Below are 20069 nucleotides of genomic sequence, written 5' to 3' on the forward strand. Positions count from 1 at the left end.
CAGGCACCTGTGGTGACAGGAGGAGAGACACAGGAGGGTCATGTGGTATAGTCAGTGTGGGGACCAGGAGCCCAACCATGATGAGGGAAATGCTACATCACAGCCCAGGACAACACGGAGTTCCTAATATTTAGCAAAAAATTTGACTGTATGTATTTGAAAAAACAAAAAAATGTGCCATAAAAATACTTTCCCTGAACACCAGCTTACAGTGGGAACTACAGATGAACATGCCAGTCCTCTTATGTAGCATTTCAGCATTTTTCTTAATAGACATAAGTCAGTACCAAGATCAGGAAAACAGCCCTTTGCTTGCTTAAAAGCATCTGCAGGGCTAGGGAAGTGGCCTAGAGAATTATTGTATTTATAGTCTTTCCAAAATTCACCAGTGGAAAAGTGGGTTCCCACAGTGCTTCTGTAGAAGTGAAATGCATGAAGCTTAACTAATTATATTTCAGGTTTTATTTAATAGAGAAGATAATGAATATGTACAATTAATGCCACATAAGCCCTTACTGTGCTCAATCTCATACATAATTCATTTTTATCTCTAGTTTTGCAATCTAAGTAATCTAGAGCCCACAGGGTATTGTGTATAATGGTTGCTTCAATATAACTCTAAAAAATATGAATTGAAATTTGGTGTGAATTTAAGTCCTCTACAAATCCACACTTCTATTAAAGTGCCTTAAGTAATGATGAAAACAGTGGAGCACTAAGAAGGAAGCCAGTTTCTTTTTTGGTTATGAAGTGATAAAAGGAACACAGTCACCCAAGGAAAAGGCATAAAGTCCCTTCCGTGCTCCCTAACTGTCATACATGTCTCTAGGCACACTCAGGGTGCTCTCAGCACCAATATGACAAGGGTCTGTGCCAATATGTGATGACCTTAGATGCAGTTCTGAAGATTATCTAGAACACTGTCTAATTAACAGTGCACAGGGGCAATGCAATGATGGTGGTCATCATCACCATCATCATCACGTCTCTTTCCATGCCAGGCAGGAAAGTTACAGCCAGGGAGAGGCAGAACAGTAGCTCCTGAGGAATGCAGCTTCCAAGGGCTGGCTTGGAGGGGACACTGTTAAGATCCTTCTGCAGCATGAGAGGTAACAAGAGTAGCACCTGGTTGTCTCTGTAGCCTATGCCCAGACATGCCTTGGAGTTATCAGTCATTCTGTAAATGTTAAACTGACCTACCAAACTTTTAAAAATAATGTCCTTTTGGTCATTTCATATTGGTCAAGGGAACAATACAACAGAGGATATTTCAATTCTAAATATTTATGGACCCAAGATAAATGCTCCCAGATTTATGAAACAGACCTTAATTGGTCTGAGCAATATGATATAACACCATTATAGCTGGGGACTTTAACATCCCTTTTACAGAGCTGGACAAATCCTCCAAACAGAAACTAAGCAAAGATACGAGGGACTTAAATGTGACCCTAGAACAACTGGGCTTAATAGACATATATAGAACACACCATACCAGAGCTAAAGAATATTTGGTCTTCTCATCAGCCCACAGAAAATTCTCCAAAATAGAACATACCCTAGCACACAAATCAAACCTCAACAAAATCAAAATAATTGAAATTACACCTTGTATCTTTTCAGACCATAAGGCAATAAAGGTGGAATTCAACTCCAACAAAAATTTTTATCCTCACACAAAGGCATGGAAACTAAACAACCTTATGCTGAATGACAGGTGGGTCAAAGAAGAGATAAAGGAGGAAATCATTAAGTTCCTTGAGCATAACAACAATGAAGACACAAGCCACTAAAACTTGTGTGACACTGCAAAAGCAGTCTTATGAGGGAAATTTATCACACTAGATGCCCACATTTGAAAAACAGAAAGAGAGTACATCTACAACCTAACTAATCATCTTAAAGAAATGGAAAAGGAAGAGCAATCCAATCGCAAGCCCAGCAGAAGAAAAGAAATAACCAAAATTCAATAAAAAATAAATGAAACTAAAAATAAAAGAATCATTCAGAAAACTAATGAAACAAAAAGTTGGTTCTTTAAAACGATAAAATCAGGGTGGTGCCTGTGGCTCAAAGGAGTAAGGCACCGGCCCCATATGCTGGAAGTGGTGGGTTCAAACCCAGCCCTGGCCAAAAAAAAAAAAAAAAAAAAGGTAGAATCAATAAGCCATTGGCCAGATTAACTAGAAACAGAAAAGTGAAATCTTTAATAACCTTAATCAGAAACAAAAAGGGGTAAACAATAACTGATACCACAGAGATATAAGAGAATAATTCTGACTACAGCAAAAAACTCTATGCCCAGAAATTTGAAAATGTGGAGGAAATGGACCAATACCTGCAATCATACCATCTCCCTAGACTTAACCAGGAAGAAACAGATTTTTTGAACAGACCAATATCAAGCACTGAGATTGAAGAAACAATAAAAAAGTTTCCAACAACAAAAAGCCCTAGACCAGATGGCTTCACACCAGGATTCTATCACATCTCCAAAGATGAGCTTGTAGCTATACTGCAGTACTTATTCCAAAACACTGAGAAGGAAGAAACCTTCCCCAACATGTTCTATGAAGCAAACATCACCTTGATTCCAAAACCAGGAAAGGACCCAACTGAAAAGGGGAACTACAGACTAATTTCACTAATGAATTTTGATGCAAAAATACTCAACAAAATCTTACCTAAAGATTGCACTTACACATTAACAAAATTATACATCCCTGAGATGCAAGTCTCATTTGACATATGCAAAACCATAAATGTAATTCACTACATCAACAGAAGCAAAACAAAGACCATACAATCCTCTCAATAGATGCAGAAAAAGCATCTGATAAAATTCAGCAACGTTTTCTAAGAAGAACACTTAAGAATTTAGGCACAGGTGGCACAATTCTTAATCTGACTGAAGACATCTATGACAAACACCCAGCTAATATACTGAATGGTGTAAAACTGAAAGCTTTTCTACTTAGAACTGAAACCAGACAAGGATGTCTGCTATTGCCACTAATATTCAATATAGTTCTGGAAGTTCTAGCCAATGCAATTAGGTAAGAGAATGCTATAAAGGGCATCCAAATGGGGGCAGAGGAGGTTAAACTCTCAGTCTTTGCTGATGACATAATCTTATACTTAGAAAACCCCATAGACTCAATCACAAGACTCCTGGAAGTGATCAAGAAATACAGAACATGGTTCGGTGCCTGTAGCACAGTGGTTATAGTGCCTGCCACATGCACTGAGGCTGGCAGGTGCAAACCCAGCCGGGCCAGCTAAACTACAAAGACAACTGCAACAAAAACATAGCCAGGCATTGTGGCAGGTGCCTGTAGCCCCAGCTACCTGGGAGGCTGAGGCAAGAGAATTGCTTAAGCCCGAGAGTTGAGGTTGCTGTGAGCTGTGATGCCATAGCACTCTACTGAGGGTGACATAGTAAAACCCTGTCTCAAAAAAAAAAAAAAAGAAAGAAAGAAAAAGAAAAAAGAAATACAGTAACGTCTCAGGGTATAAAATCAATATCCACAAATCAGTAGCCTTTGTATATGCCAGTAACAGCCAAGTTGAGAAGCAAAGAAGGACACAATTTCCTTCATAGTAGCTTAAAAAAAAAAAAGAAATACTTAGGAATATACCTAACAAAGAGGTAAAGGATCTCTACAAAGTGAATTATGAAACCCTAAGACAAGAAATAGAAGACATTAACAAATTGAGGAACATACCATGCTCTTGGCTGGGAAGAACAGAATTGTTAAAATGTCTAGTCTACCCAAAGAAATCTACAGATTCAATGAAGTCCCCATTAAAATATCAATATCATACTTAGAAGAACTGGAAAAAATAGCCCTTCATTTTTTATGGAACCAGCAAAATCCCTGTGTAGCCAAGGCAATTCTTAGTAATAAAAACAAAGCTGGAGGCCTCACTCTCCCAGAGTGAATTTCTTACCCCAGGATGATATGAAATAGCAAGCTCTCATTTTATTTAAAGCTTTCAAGCTGTAAGTAACTTGTATCTCTGAAAGCCATCTGAGCTCTCTTATACACAAAACCTTTGTGAATATTATTTCCCTGTGGTCCTTCCTTATTAGTACTTTTGGGGCTTGTTAATTGCTATTAAGTTTTCCTGTTACTATGAAAATGCTGAGTGTTGAAATGGTGGATACCCAAAGGAACCTTAAGTTGAATCCTTTGATTGTATTTCCTATAGGAGATTGCCTTTAATTGGATTTTTGTTCTGCCTTTTTGAATTTTTTATTGAGAGTGGATTAAGAAATAACTTTGTTATTCCTTGAATTTACATAAACTTTCTATTTACTTTCATATAGATTGCTTCCTACAGAACCTGCTAATACCCCATACTTACATTTATGTTATAGATAGGCAAATGTTTTCAGTGAAGTATCAGAGATTTCAGGCTTTGCAGGTAGGTCATGTGGTCTCTATGCAACTACTCAGGCTTTGCAGGTCATGTGGTCTCTATGCAACTACTCAGCTCTGCTCTGTATTTAGGGACACTGAAATTTGAATTTTGTAAAATTGCGTGTCAAGAAATATTATTATTCTTTTATTCCTCCTCCCCCAATTTAAAAATATAAAAACTTTTCCTAATGCTCAGGCCACATAAAAATAGGCAGTGGGCTGGATTTGGCCCATGTGCCTGAGTTTTCTGACCCTTGTTATAAATATACATAAAGTCTCCACAGATTGTTTATAGATAATTGAGATTCTAAAGTAGTAACAGTCTACTGAGCATGCTCAAGAATTTCCCACCATAACTTCGTGACAATTTTGTGTTCCACAGCACAGCAAGCTACATATCATAACAGTTTGACAAATGCTCATGTCTGCCTCTAGCCCAGGCCATTCTCTGAAGGCCATACATGTGGATGCAACCACTTACTTGGTCCCACATCGGGTGCTCTCACGGACACCTCACATACAGGTTCTAAAACGGACTCCTGGGTCTCTCCCATCAACCCCTCAGTTCCTCCCCCTGTCTTCTCCATGGCTATGCTTGGTGTCACCATCCACTCACACCTAAAGGCTTAGGCTTACCTTGATTCCTCCCTCATCCTGGTCTCCTGAGTCACAGTCATCAGCAAGAGGACTGCATCTCCAAGGCTGCTGCCAGCTTTGCCCTGTGCCCCTGATGCCTCTCCCTGGGCTGGGTGGGCCTGTCTCCTGCCTGGACAGTGACCCAGGAACCCAGAATCTGCCCCTTTCGTCTGTCTTCAAAGCTTTCCCACCATAGGAGGAGGGGCAAAAGTTGCAAAAGAGAACACGAGGCCCACAAAGCCTAAGATACCTACTCAGTGTTTTGAAATAGAATCTAGATTGTGGGCATCCCCTCCCATGGCCTTCAACGGCAAATCTTGACACTAGAGTAATCTAAACTCTCATCAGGGTCTCCTTTCTGCAGTAACAATTACTCCCATGTCTACCTGAGCTGATGCAACACACCTTCCATTTAATTTTTGAAATGATTCTGTGGAGTGGATTCCATTTTATTAACGGGAAAACGCAGACTCAGAGAGCTTATGTGCTGTGCCTAAGGTCTCAGGTAGCCCCCAAACAGACTTGAATCTAGATTGTTTGGCTCCAGGCCCGGATGGACCCATTCCTCCACCCCACAGAGCTTTGCTCCTCACACCACAGCTGTGCATGGGCCATAATTAGACAGATCTAGGTTATTTTTGGATGCTCATAAGTGAAGGCCTCTGGAGTCCTTTTTCTAGCAGATCTGCTGTTGATGGAAACGGGCTAATAGAAACTCCAGTGCGTTCCTGGGTCCCAGGTGGCCTTGGTGTTCTCAAGGCTGTTCTCTCTGGGCTGCACCAACACAATGTTTTTGTCTGCCATTTTTGGGGTATGTGTGAGAGAATCTCTATTCCTCAAGGTTTTAGTTTTCTATAATTTTTACCAGAATATCTACTGAACCTTAGCTTCTTTATTCCCCATGGCCTGAAATGTCAAATTGCAAGATAGGTTGAACAAATATTTAAAATTGAGGAAATTTCAAAGACTTGAAATGTTCAGCAGTTACGCATTTTTGGCTGTTTGTAGGGAGTCATAGAAATTTATAATTTTTGTGAGACAACATAAGGCAATTAGATGTAGAGACCCAGGAGGAAAACTCCTAGTCTAAGGTATAGATTAAAAGGCTGGTAGGGGACTAGTTTCAATTAAGAAAATATAATCTGGCTCGGCACCTGTAGCTCTAGTGGCTAAGGTGTCAGCCATGTACACCAGAGCTGGTGGGTTTGAATCCAGCCCAGGCCTGCCAAATAGCAATGACAACTACAACCAAAAAATAGCTGTGCGTTGTGGTGGGCGCCTGTAGTCCCAGCTACTTGGGAGGCTGAGGCAAGAGAATTGCAAAAGCCCAGGAGTTGGAGGTTGCTGTGAGCTGAGATGCCACAGCACTCTACCCAGGGCGACAGCTTGAGGCTCTGTCTTTAAAAAAAAAAAAAAGAAAGAAAATATAATCTATTCATAGTATCCTAGTTCTCAGAACAGATTTGACATATTTAAATAAATATATTCTCTATCTAAGTCAGTGTTATAGTTTCTATATCTGCATGATTTTGAAAATAGATAACTAGAAGTTAAAGAAAACGAAGTCTTTCTGACACTTGTTTAACATGCAGTGGGTGAGTTTTTTAACTTTAAGTTATGCATAATTTTAACGTTTTCATACTTAATACTCTTTCATCCTTTAACTCTAATTTATTTGACATGGTCTTGTTATGATGTTCTGGTGTTTTTGTGGGTGAGTACTTTGTTTTACTAAAAAGAACAGTACAGCCTAATAAGTCATTTAAAGGGCCAGAAGTGAGTGGCTCATTTGCTTTAGCAAAAACTTAGCTCCAGTGAGAATTTGATAAATTCCAGGTTGCATAACTAGATCCCATTAACTCTTGTGTCTTGACTAACATATGCACACAAATGGTAAAAACAGCTGTCCTTCTCACAATAAGGGGTTAGAGCGGCAAGGCTGGCTGTCATTGCACTACCACACTCAAGACTGCAATATGTCTGTGGACTCAGGGGCATAAGCATGAGATGCTGTTCTCCTGGCCAGTCAGGAGAGTCTTCTATGCTCTGCCTCCACAATTACTATTTTCATCTCAGATTTAGAGTAGAATCTAATTGCTTCCATATATCAGAACAGTATTTTTTTCCCCCAAGAAATGAATGTTGCAGTCATAGTAACAGCGCAGTTTGGTAACAGAAAATTTCATATGCAAATTAATGATACTTAAATCATTTGTGGAGATAATGTTAAAATTACTCAAAGAGTCACTCCTCTGCAAAGGTCAACCAGCTGTCCTTTTCAGAAAATGCTGTTAGCTTTTTCTTAAAATTTCTCAATGTATTTTTCTTTTCTTTCTTTTTTTTTTTTTTTTTTGAGACAGAGCCTCATTTTGTTGCCCTTGGTAGAGTGTCCTGGCGTCATAGCTCATAGCAACCTTAAACTCTTGGGCTTGAGTGATCCTTTTGCTTCAGCCTCAAAAGTAGCTGAGACTACAAGCCCCGGCCACAAGGCCCTGCTATTTTTAGAGACAGGGTATCGATCTTGCTCAGTCTGGTCTCCAACCCATGAGCTCAGGCAGTCCACCCGCCTCAGCCTCCCGGAGTGCTAGGATTATAGGTGTGAACCACCACACCCAGGCAACATATTTTTCTTACTGCTGATATTGTATAATAAGCCCTACTGGGTATAACCCAAAGTAGTTAGATGTAGATTTCACTGACAGTGACTATTCTGAGCATAATTCATTCTGCAATGAAATTTTATCTAAATCCTTCAGTTTCAGAAGGTCATTTATTTTGGTCTACAAATGACAATGATTTGGCCAAATTTGAATCTATAAACTTCTTCAGTAATATTTTTCTAGATATTAACTCAAAAGTAAGGCCTTGTTGTGGTGGTTGTTGTTGAGACAGAATCTTACTCTGTCACCCTGGGCCAGGGTGCTGTGACGTGAGCCTAGATCACAGCAACCTCAATCTCTTGGGCTCAGGCAATCCTCTTGCCTCAGTCTCCCAATTAGCTGGGTCTACAGGTGCTAGCCATAGTGCCCAGCTAGTTCAGCCAGTTTCTTTATTTTTAGTAGCGATGGGGTCTTGCTTTTGCTCAGGCTGGTCTTGAATTCCTGAGCTCAAGCAATACACCCATTTTAACCTCCCAGAAGTGTACAGGCCTTTATATTGAAAACATTTTTTTTCCCCAGAACTTCATTCAAATAGTAAAAATTTTAGAATCTGTATCAAATAGAAATATATATATATAAATATAAATGTTTAAGACCAAATTATTATCATCAGGGCCTTAAAATAAGGATGGATAAACATAGAAGAATATTGGTAACATGGACCTCTCTTGAAACGTCTGTTGTACACATATTAACATTAAGTATTACTGGCACTACTATAAACATTCATATTTAGAGTTTCACAAAACTATTGAGCAATGTCAAAATTTGAGTCTAGTTCTCATTCATTCCAATGCTTATACTTTTTACATCACATAGCTGCAATCTGAAGCATCAAGACTTGCACGGATTAAAACATACCTCTTTTCCTTCTTATGTTTTCTAACTCAGAAAACACATACTACATATGTAAATGGAAAACTTGGCAATATTCATTTTCTGAATTGCACTGTAAACAAATGATATAATAGAAAGGTAAAAATTTAATCCAAAGACAGAAGGAAATGAAACTTAATTCAAGGAAAATACCAGTAGGTGAAATTCTGCAACAACTTAAATAGCCAGATAAATAAGTAAAATTGCATTTCTAAAAACATTAGAGAATGGTGGAAACAAAAAAGATTAAAATTTCTGATAGGGAGAGCTTTTCCAAGATGAGCAGTCTATCACAACCTCTTTTCTTTCCTGAGGGCCTTTGCTGACTCTGAGTATGAGCTGAGGATATAAAAGGACTCTGGCTTCACATGGGAGAATAAGTCCCCTTCCATAATAAGGTCTTCTTCAGACACATGCCTGGCTTCCTCAAGACATTTGCCAAATGTGGAAGTCACGCGGTAAAGGTGCAGGGAAGAACAAAGCTCAAAAGCTCTGAAGGTGAGACTGAGTCTCCCATTCTTTCAAGATGACGGGGTAGAAAGCTACTAGGCTCTCAATCCAAGTCAAGGAGAAAATTCTTGAAGAACAGGGAGGAACCAGTGGTAAGTTAAATCTTATTAAAGCTGCTACCAATCCAACTGTTACAACCCCTGCTAGCCTGAAGTGATCAGCCCCTCATTCTTCAAAAGGAAATCCCTCCTATGGATATTCCTTGCTGGTGGGAGAAATTATCTGAACCTACATAGTTTCTTTTTATATTATGTTTACATATATCAAAAATTTCTACATATGTGAAGAGGCAAATAAATGTGACCAATAAAAAAATATATAGGTACACAAATGATCTTAATATTGGATTTAGTAGATAAGAATTAGATGGACAAAACTGATAGAAAGACAGGCTATTTCATCAGAATATTTAAATTTATTAAACAGAATTAAATAGATACACTACTACCTTTACAATAAAACAAGTTCTAAAATTAATAATTCACTAGATGGTTGGACAGAAGACTAGGCACAACAGGTTAATTAACCAAAACACAGGTCAATAGAAAAGTATTAAAACTGAAGCAGAGAGCCAATAAATAAATAAATAAATAAAACAGAGAAGAGAATAAGACATGAGGAGAAAAAGGAAAAAGTCTATAATATATATGATTTGAGTCCCAGGAGCAGAAAAGGGAGAAAACAGGACAAAAGCAATGTTTAAAGAGAGACAGAGTGAAAAATGTCCAAAGCTGATGAAAGACATCAATCTACAGATACAAGAAGCTCAGCAAATCCAAAACAGAATAAAATAGTGGGTAAACCCCCCCACACCTGGGCACATTATATTCACTGTAGTAAGTAAAAAAAAAAAAAAAAAAGAAAGAAAAACTTTAAATAAGCCAGGTGATTGATATCATTAGTAATCAGAGAAAAACAAATTAACTCTTTCACTCAGGAGTGCTCATAAATGAAATGTGCCAATTGAGGAGTGCAGTGATCACAACAACTGTTAGGATACACCAGGGGTCCTCAAACTTTTTAAACACGGGGCTAGTTCACTTTCCCTCAGACTGTGAAGGGCCGGACTGTGGGCCCGGGACCAATCAGCTGCTATGCAGGACAGGCAGCAGCAGCAAAAATACAGGGCAGGCCGGATAAATGTCCTAGGCCAGTTGCCTGTGGCTCGCGGGCTGTAGTTTGAGGATGCCTGGGATACGTGGTGTGCTACTGGATATTCTTTGGTTTCTTACTAATCAAAATAATTCACTCAAGTTGGTTTCAGTTTCAATATTTTTATACTTATATTTATAAAAATGTAATATGCAAACAAAAATTAATACGACATGATAAAGTTTTGTCATATCAATAAAAACGTAATAATCTTTTTTGTATGGTACAATTCAAAACATGGTTTGATGCATAAGCTAATATTAAATTGTATGCAATGATATCATGTTTCACTTCACTTTTTATATTTTGTGCAAACAGCACATCTCCAGTGGGCATTTTGCCATACTCCTGTTGAATTGCTGTACTTCAATAGAAAATGCCTTTCCACAAGATGGAATGGATTGTTAGTAGAAACGGTTCTTCCTCCAGAGCTATACAATATGATTAACCAAATGCTCTGAGAAGAACAGCTGGAAGACTTCTAAAATTGATGATCTGTTATGAATATTGGCTTTTATTCCTGATAACGGTCAAAAGGCATAAAAATATGAATACTGGCTTTTATTCCTGATATAGGTCAAAAGGCATAAAAATCATATATTTTTGGATTCAAATTGTCTTCTCTCCATTGAAGTTACTGAGAATTTACTTTTTTAAAATTTGAAATAGATTCTACACTTTCATTTTCCCCATCAGATTCTGAGGTACCTGACACTTCATATTTTTTGTGAGGAGTATTTTTACAGCTACCTCTATATCCAAATTCTGCAACAATGGTCAAGTTTTTTGAACTTGACAACTCTTCAAATTTATCACATTCCATATTTATGTATACTCCCACAAGAATCCACTATTTGTACACATTATTTCAGGCATAACTGTGAAAAATATTGAGAATGAAGGGTGTGATGCTCACATAGTCAAGTCAGGTAACACAGCAGTAACACATCGCCAAGTTTTTGTTTGCAAAATGAGAAACACCTACAAGTCTTGTTTGTACCAAATGAACATCTCGCTTGAACACCTATTTGTTCACAGTCAAAATTTTTCACAATGATATACTACTATATAGCCATCAGAATGACTAAAACTTAGGGGTGGACAGCACCGAGTACTGGTAAGAATGTGAAGCCATACATCCTTTGCTGGTACGAGTATAAACTGTTTTGAAATATAACAATACTTTGGCAATATCTACTGAAACTAAACCATATACTGGCCGTGTACTCAGCAATTTTGATCCTAGGCATATACGTAACAGAACTAAGTTCATGAACAGGAATGTGCAAATTAGCATTATTGGTAATAGCCCAACGCTGGAAATAACTCAAATTCCTTTAGCAGTGGAATGGACAAACACACTGTGGTGCATTCACACAGGGAACACTGCATAGCCCTGAAAAATAACACTGTGTGCAACAACAATGGGTGAACCTCAAAAATATAATCTGAACTAAAGAACCAGATGCGAAGAGTATGTACTATATAACTGCGCATGAAGTTCAAAAATAAGCACAACCAATTATGGTGAGAGAGGTTACAGAAATGGTTACCTGTGGGAGCAAGATGGGGTTTTATAGGGTGGGATGAAAATAGCCTATATCTTGATCTAGAGCAGTGGTGAGTGATTTTTGCCCTCAGGGGACATCTGACAATGTCTTGAGACATTTTTGGTCATGACATCTAGGGAGGGGTGACAGTCTGTGGGTAAGGTCAGGGGTGCCACTGGATAGCCCCCGGAAGGAGTTAAAATGTTAGCAGTGCTGAGGCTGAGAAACCCTGATCCAGATGATGGATGATGGTTTTATATATAGGTCATTAAACTGTACTGTTTTATTTTTTTTGAAGCTGTACTCTAATGTGCAGACTTAAAGTTACAACTCAAGTAAACAAAGTTAAAAGCTATCAAGAATCTCACAAAAATACCTAATAGCTCCTGACTGAAACCCAGCAAACTTATGTAGAAACTTTGCTTCTATTTAAATCAGGGAGAATTAAACTCTCTACATTGTGTAGTCCCTTAAATGCAAAGGTATCCTATACCTTTCTATATTGCAGGACATATATGAATTATCATCTGGGAAATCACTGGAAATGAATATTTATTAAAGTATAATAAATGTATATGATAGAGCCCATACTTCTGAGATTCTCTTGGAGCCATCAGAAGATGCACAGGAAACATACACATGTATTTAACAGTAGTCTACCTTGGTTCCAAGGATAAAAACTTCTTGCCACTAGTGATCAACATGACTTTCACACAAATTAAGAAATCTGTTAGTCCCTTAAATCTCATTATTGCCCCACCTTGAGACACAGAATTTACTTACAAGGGTGAGGTAAAGAATAGGTTGCATAATTCTCTCTTCTGTCTTTGCATAAACGTAATACTATATAAAACCTGTGTTGATTCTAACAAGATAGCCCTAGAAGGGTTAGAAGTGTGAGTGTTGCTAGTCTTACAGCAGCAAAAACAAACTTGTGTTCTAGCTTTGGGCACCTACTGTTCAGCTGGTTTCAGAGATGACAAGGGCACAAATGGAGGCAAACCAGACAGCAGGGCATTCTCCTTCCCTCCCCTGTTCGACAGAGATGTACCTTGTACAACCCAGAACATCGAGAAGCCCAACTCCTGGATACATCTGCATGAGATGCCTCTAAGTAAAATCCAAATACTACTCAGTGGATAGGGCGCTGGCCCCATATAGCAAAAGGTGGCAGGTTCAAGCCTGGCCCTGGCCAAACTACAACAACAACAACAAAAATCCAAATACTAATATTAGTAATTATGAGTAATACTAATATGTACTAATATGAGTAGAAATTGAGCATTCCCAAATCAACTGGCTTTAGTAAGCATCGAAATAAGCCATGTAAAATATCACCACTGGGCAAAAGAACATACATGTATTACTCATATTTTCACAAACAATTCTCCATGCAAATAGCTAGAATCTAATCCGCTGGATTTGAATCAAGGTAATCTATTCTATGAATCCATAATCATACAATATTATCTTGAGCACTCAATCACACCAAACTTTATTATCAATGGCCTCAACAAGAGCCCATTCAATCATACTATGAACTGACTCACCCCATGCAGCCTTGTCTGTCTTAACTCTCTAGCTAGCTGCTCAAGGTAACATTTAGGGACCATCTCAGATGGTGCCGTAGTCAATGACTCACACTTATTGTATTAAATGTTAAGCTCTGACTCAGAGTGAACCCTAGTAGTTGCTGACTGACACTGTACTTATTTGAATAGAAGCTTGCATTGTGAGTCAGCTGGTGGAGCCCTGAAAACTGACCTGAAACATCCCCAACTGCTGAGTGATTCACATATAATCATATTGGGACCTGACTTGACACATAGGATTTCAAAACCCAGTTCTGCCGAACTGGATTGGGAGCATGCTGGAAAGTCACTCCCTACATAATGCCCGAATGTCTGTCTAAGAACATGTAGTAGGTGGCCTGTACTGCAGTCAAGAGTCAGACATTTATGCAAGGGATTTCTCTGGGTTGAAAAAAAAAAGAGTAAGATATTCAGTTCATGTGCTGGAGAAAACCATGGTTTCCTTTTTCAAGGATGCAGGCACAATTCCTAGAAGTACTTTCCCTGAAAGGCACACCAGTCCTGTAAATAACCTTAAGACCAGATTCTTACTTGAAAGGCTCTGCTGTGCAATTCTTAAACTGTTCATATGAGGTGAGGACTGAACTTTTAAGCCACCATGTGCACCTGCCCAGGGAAGGTAAGTGTCCTTAAGACACCTACAGAAATGAAAAGTGTCATTAAGCCACATGCAGAAATGAAAAGTGTCATTAAGATGCTTACAGAAATGAAAAGATAGTAGGATTTTAGTTGATGTTGAAGTGCCTGGAATGAAACCAGTATCAGGCTATTGCATTAAAACAAGAAGGCTTTTTCTTTCACTCTTGCTAGACCACGAAATCTAGAATAATAAAATCTTCTTCTGTGTCATCCTGAAGACCTTTGCTAAAAGACTTTCTTATAGGAAAGACCTTCAAAGCCAGTAGATTTTAAAAGAATTCAAGAAAAGCTCAATAATTATTTCTAATATAAAACTGTTCTAACGGACTAGTAGAATAAATGGTGCCTTATATTGTAATGCTGGCTCTGCCTCTAAGTTGATCTGTGACCTCACCTTTCCTGAGGCAAGTCATGTGGTCACGTCTAATGATGTGAGGGACCATGACAAAACCGTAAGACAACTGTAGCCACAACATTACTGCCTGGTGTTTCTTGGTGCAAGAGATAACACATGCTTGCCTATTTTTTCCTTTTTACCTTCTGGTTTCCTGTTCGTTAAAGGTTCATAAATTTTTGGTAAACAGGAAATCATCAGTGTGGTGTGTAAGCACTCTGGGAAGAATGCAAGGGTTTTTTTTGATACAGAGTCTCACACATTGCCCAGGTTGGAGAACATCAGCCTAGCTCACAGGAACTTCAAACTCCTGGGTCCAACCAATCCTCCTGCTTCAGCCTCCCATGTAGCTGGGAATACAAGTGCATGCGACTATGCCCAGCTAATTTTTCTAGTTTTAGTAGAGATGGGGTCTTGCTTTGCTCTGGCTAGTCTCAAACTCCTGAGTTCAAGAACTCTTGAGCTCAAACAATCTGTGCCTGCCTTGGCCTCCCAGAATGCTAGATTTATAAGCTGTGAGCCACTGGGCCTGCCCCTCAAACCAAAGCCCTAATTCTAGTTCGACTCCTAATTAGCTGGAGATCATGGGCTCAGATCCTTAACTTCTCTGAATGTTTCCATATTTGTAAAACAAAGGCAACAGAATAAGTCATCTGATTTTCATCATTCTATATTTTTGATATGAAGGGTATTTTAGCTAAAATCTTTACAGTGATTTCAGAAAGGTTAGCACTTCTAGTTTCTAAGGTATGTTCCCAGACTCTCCTAAAATTTTTTCTAATTTTGAGGAAGGACATCTATTTCATTATGCATACTCTAGAATGCTTAGCATCATAGCTCACAGCAAACTCAAACTCGTGGGCTCAAGTGATTCTCTTGCCTCAGCCTCTCAAGTAGCTGGGACTACAGGGGCCTGCCACAATGCCTGGCTTGTTTTTCTATTTTTACTTAGAGATGGTGTTTCACCCTGAACTCAGGCTGGTCTTGAACACCTGAGCTCCTGCAATCAACCTGCCTTGGCCTCCCAGAGTACTAGGATTACAGGCATGAACCCATGATGTCTGGCCTATGCATACTCATTAGAGCATACAAAAACAAGTATTTTGTTCCTGATCTTTTTCATATTTTGAAGTCTACTTACCAAATTTAACATCAATATAATAACAGTATTGATAGCTTCTGCTTGGAATGTGCTCATCATAAGAGCTCTGCTGCATTTACTGAATGCTGACAGCTACTGCATGAGGTATTATCCCTATTTTATAGATGATAAAACTAAGGCACAGAGAGATTAAGCAACTAGTCTAAGATCACATAGCTAGGTTGGGATTTGAACCTAGACAGTTATAGAGCTCAAGACTCTTACTATAGGCAATGCTATCTCTCAAATGCGTTTCTACTTTGTGATACAAAAGGTGCCAGTTAGTGAACAGAAGATAAACAGGATGAGAAGCCAATGGAAAATTAGGTTTCCAGCACAACTATTTTAACGAAAATAGTAAATTGCCAATCATGCTTCTACCAGAGAACTTACAGATAGTGTAATTTCATTACAAATGTCCTTACCAAGTCTGGGAGGAAGTCAGACATCTCCAGAACTAGGGCATTTGTTTAGTCAATTCCATTGTCTGGAACCCCTAAAAGTGAAATGAAGCCAAGCCGGGCAAGGGCCTGCCACCTGCGCCAGGAGGAAGCCTCTGACCTCAGGGAGTGACCCCGCTTCCCACACTCCGTGAGCGGGTGACTGCAGGTAGCCAGCGGGGTACAGGGTCCTGCAGGCGCTGAGGGCACTCGCTGGGGATGCTGACACTACAGCTAGTGAACCCCAGCTAGGAGGCTGGGGGATGGGGTGGAGTGGGAGGCAACAAAGAACAATTCGCCTCTGCCAAATTCTGAGAAGGAAAGGTGTCAAGTAGACCCCAGACAGAAATCCTGTACCTCCACGTTCACTTCGCCCTGTCCAGCCCCGGCCGGGCTGTCCTCACCTGGCCGCAGCCGTTCACTACCGCGCCCCGCTTGCTGCTGGGGTCGCTCGCAGGCCCGCCCCCAAACGTGCAGGCCACTCCCCCGGGGTTTTCCTCTGGTGCCGGCGAATCTGGAAAGCTCACCACCCATCGCAGTCCCCGCGCGCCCCCTCTCGCCAGGATCTTCCTTGTCGCCACTCACTCCTCCATAAGCGTGGGGGGAGGACTGTTACAGAGCGGCTCCCTCCAAAGCCCATCCTCTCCCGCCCACTAGCCCGGCAGCCCGAGGGCCTCAACTCACACACTTTACCCCCGAACGCCCACCCGCGTCCGGGCGAGCCGCTTCTCCCAAGGGCACTCCCCATTCCTCCTCTGGAGTGGAGGGGACAGGAGGAAGAGCGCCGCGCACACATGCCCCCCAGAAGCCCACCCTGTCTAGGAGACCCGCCTTTCTAAAGGTCCCTAATCCGTCCGCTCCCCCAACGCTGGACGGCAGCCTAGCTCACAGACCCTCCGCTCCAGCGCCTACTTCTGTCCCAGGTGGCAGCTCGCGTCCCCATGCCCCACCCCCGCCCTCCAGTCTCTGCATCCTGGACGCCCAGACTCAGTCCAACTTTCCGAGAGCAGCCGCAAGAGTGCGGAAGATCAAACTCCCGAGACTCTTTAAGAAAAATCCCCGCAGCGCCGGCACCTGAACCGTCTTGGTGCAGGAAAAGGGCGGCAGAGGGCTGTGCCCCTTCGGTTCTCCAGAGGGTGAAGAGAGGCTCCGGGCAAACGCTGACACCAAGTCGGCTCCTCCAGGGTCCAGTGTGGAACGCCCACTTCCTGGCCCTGCTCCTCGGGTCCCCCGGCTGGATGGCACTTCTCCGAAAGGGAGTCACCGCGATTCCGGGAGTGCCGCCTTTCCCTTCCCACCTGTGCTCAACCACCCGCCTCGTCCTTCTCTCCACCCAGTACGAACGCCGACGCTTCACCGCCTGGAGTTTCCAAAATACGCTTTGGGGGGGTCAATATGAATTTTAGGCTTTAAGGTCTAGACTGCGGTGTCCCCCACCCAGGCACAGTTCCCCACCCACGGAGGTGCAATCTCTGACGCCTCGGCCGACCAGGTAAAAATTGATCTAGGCGGGTCGACAACCGCCCCCTCCTCCCAGGCTTAGAACGGAGACACACCCTAGCCCACACCCCACCCCCAAACTTGCACTGACTAACGGAGGGCGCTGGGACCCCGCAGGGGTCCACGGACCCGAACTCACTGCTGCGGCATAGGGACCCCTAAAGCCCGAGGTTCCGCCGGCCATGCACGCCCTGCCCAGCCTCTGCCACTTTCCAGCCCGAGGGCTCAGTGAGAGTGCGAGGAGAAAAAGGTGCTGAGGAAGCGGGATACTCACCATCCCACCGTCCACCCCTCCAGCTGCAGGGGAAGCTCCGGCCGGCTCGCCTCCGTTGGCGGTGCGCATGCGTCCCGCTAGTGCCTTATTTTTATTACAAAGCCTAGCGCTGCCTTCACTCCGCCGGCGACTGCGGTCTCCGGCTTTCCGCTTCGGTCTTCGCTCGCGCCTTCTTCTCCCTCCCTCTTCCTCCCACGGCTCTGCCTCCTCCCCGCCCCTTCGCTCCCCCGGACCCGGCGCGGCAATCCCGGGTCTCGCCTCGCACCCGCGGCGGCGCACTACAGCGCGGCGGGGGCTGGGGCGCCCCCGGGACCTCACGCGAGCGCCGCCCGCGCCCAGCCCGCAGCCCCACTTTCTAGCGCGGCTTAGGAAGGACCCAGGGGCGGGCGCGAAGCCAGGCGAGAGCTGAGGGCGCCTGCAGAGCCTCCTCTGTCATCACCTCGCCCGCGCGCGGCGCCGAGGGAGACTCGAAAGTGCTGCGACTGGGACCTTGTGAATGGAAGGAGCAGAGGGCGGGGTGGGGTGACGGGCGGGCTCGGTCCCAGAGAGTTGAGCCAGTGCTGGTGCCAGCCGCGCCTCTGGAGGGAACCCCCTACCTTCTCCCCGGCCCTGGGGCGCTCCTCTGAGCTCTGCCCCCGCCCTACCCAGTGCAGCCTCCGCCTCCGGTTTTCCCGCTCAGGAAAGGGGCTTCTCGCCCTCTCCCTGCAGCTGGAGCCGGGAGGCCGCTCCCCGCTACCACTGGGGTGGAGTGGGGGTGGGTGGGACAGAGACCCCCGGCGGCCGCCCTCTGTCCCCCCTTCTCCAGGGACTCCAGAGTCCGGGGGAGGGGAAACCCGGGGCTACGAAGGAGCGCAGCTGCCCAGCTCTGCAGACTCGCAGCGCCGCCGGTTCCCGAGCCCGCGGGTACCCTCCGGCATGGGACGCGGCGGAGCACAGCGCGCCGGAGCTCCGAGGTCTAAGACCAAGCCACAAACTGACCTGACACAAAAATAACATCACGTCATTTCCTCCCCTGCCTGCCTGCAGAGAGGGCAACCGAGTAGGAAGGCGAGTGCCGGGAGCCGGCGGAGGCGGGTCTTGGGGAGGCTCGGAGTAGGGGAGGGGGGCTACACGCCGAGAGTTTGGAAAGCAGCCTCGGGGGAGGGCGAGAGCTCCCTCCTGCCGCCTCCAACTACCTCGGAGAGGAACTTGCCCCAAAGTGGCTTAGAGCGCCTCCTGCGGGGGAGGGGCGGTGCCCCTTCCTGGGACGTGCCCAGCCCTGTGCCGACCTGCCCACTCTCCCCGCTGCTGGCCCAGGGCGGAGTGGGTCAGTCGGGGTTAGGAAGAAGCGAGAGAGGCTGGCGTCCCGGTGAGGCCGAGTGTGGGGCGTGGTGAGACCACGGTACTCACGGGCAAGAGCGAATTCGGCCCAGCGCTGGCGTCCTCTTCCCCAGGCTCGGCGACTGGACGGGCGGGTCTCAGCGGGCTACCCACCAGGGGTCGGCCGGGCAGTGCCAGCGCTGCCCGAAGCAGGAGCGAGAGGCGGCCCGGCAGCTCCTCGCGCCCCTGCGGGAGCCAGGGGGACGGCAGGGCGGGAAGCCGGGGGCTGGGGTGGGGGGGGAGAAGTCCGGGTGCCATCGGGGAGCTTCAGAAGGGGGTCGCCGGAGAAGGTGAGAGAAGAACCGCGCGAGGCTGGTGAGCGGGCTAGAAAGGAGGCCGAGCAGCTCCGGGGCAGCGGGCGAGTCTGGGAGCTGTGCAGGGCCGGCGGCGGGAAGGGCAGGGAACAGGGGAAAGAGAGAAACAAAACCCGCGCACGGTTACTGCGGTGTCCAGCCACTTAGATGGGGCAGTTGATTACAGCATTTTGAGGAGTTACTTAGAAGGTCTGTGCAAGCAAAGGCAAGGCCTGTGTTGAGATTCTTTCCTCCGTTTTCCACCCACTCTCGTTTCTCCTAACTCATTTGTGGTCGGTGGACTAGCAGCTTTGCCAACACCCAGAAGCTCGTTATAAATGGAGAATAGAGGCCCGTGCACCCTACTGCATCCGAGTCTGAGGTGAACACAGGAAATGTGGACGGGTATGTGGAAGAGTCACCTCTCTTGGCTCTTTAGTATTGGGATGGAATCACTTAGTTTACATTTGCAATCCGTGCTCGCCCCCTCCCTCCTCTGACCCTTTCTGGTCCTCCCACCCCCTTTCGCACCTCCCAAGCGCCTAGGCCTAACCTGCCAGAGGAACTGAGCTGGACTTGGCTAACAGGTCCATTGGGACAGTCGTCCAGAGCACATTCAGGTAGTGACT

General features: G+C 44.0%; 1 protein-coding gene across 1 annotated transcript in view; it reads right to left on the reverse strand.

Moving 5' to 3' along the window:
* The window catches only part of RGS20 (regulator of G protein signaling 20), a 96106-nt gene that overhangs the window by 42661 nt on the left and 33376 nt on the right, over positions 1 to 20069 (reverse strand). Inside the window, 2 exon segments of the mRNA XM_003793698.2 lie at positions 19178 to 19375; positions 19378 to 19528. Coding sequence (XP_003793746.1) covers positions 19178 to 19375; positions 19378 to 19528 — 349 coding nt within the window.

This window comes from Otolemur garnettii, unplaced genomic scaffold (genome assembly GCF_000181295.1).
Source record: "Otolemur garnettii isolate 467f Iridium unplaced genomic scaffold, OtoGar3 scaffold00071, whole genome shotgun sequence".
In the NCBI taxonomy this organism is placed as follows: domain Eukaryota; kingdom Metazoa; phylum Chordata; class Mammalia; order Primates; family Galagidae; genus Otolemur; species Otolemur garnettii.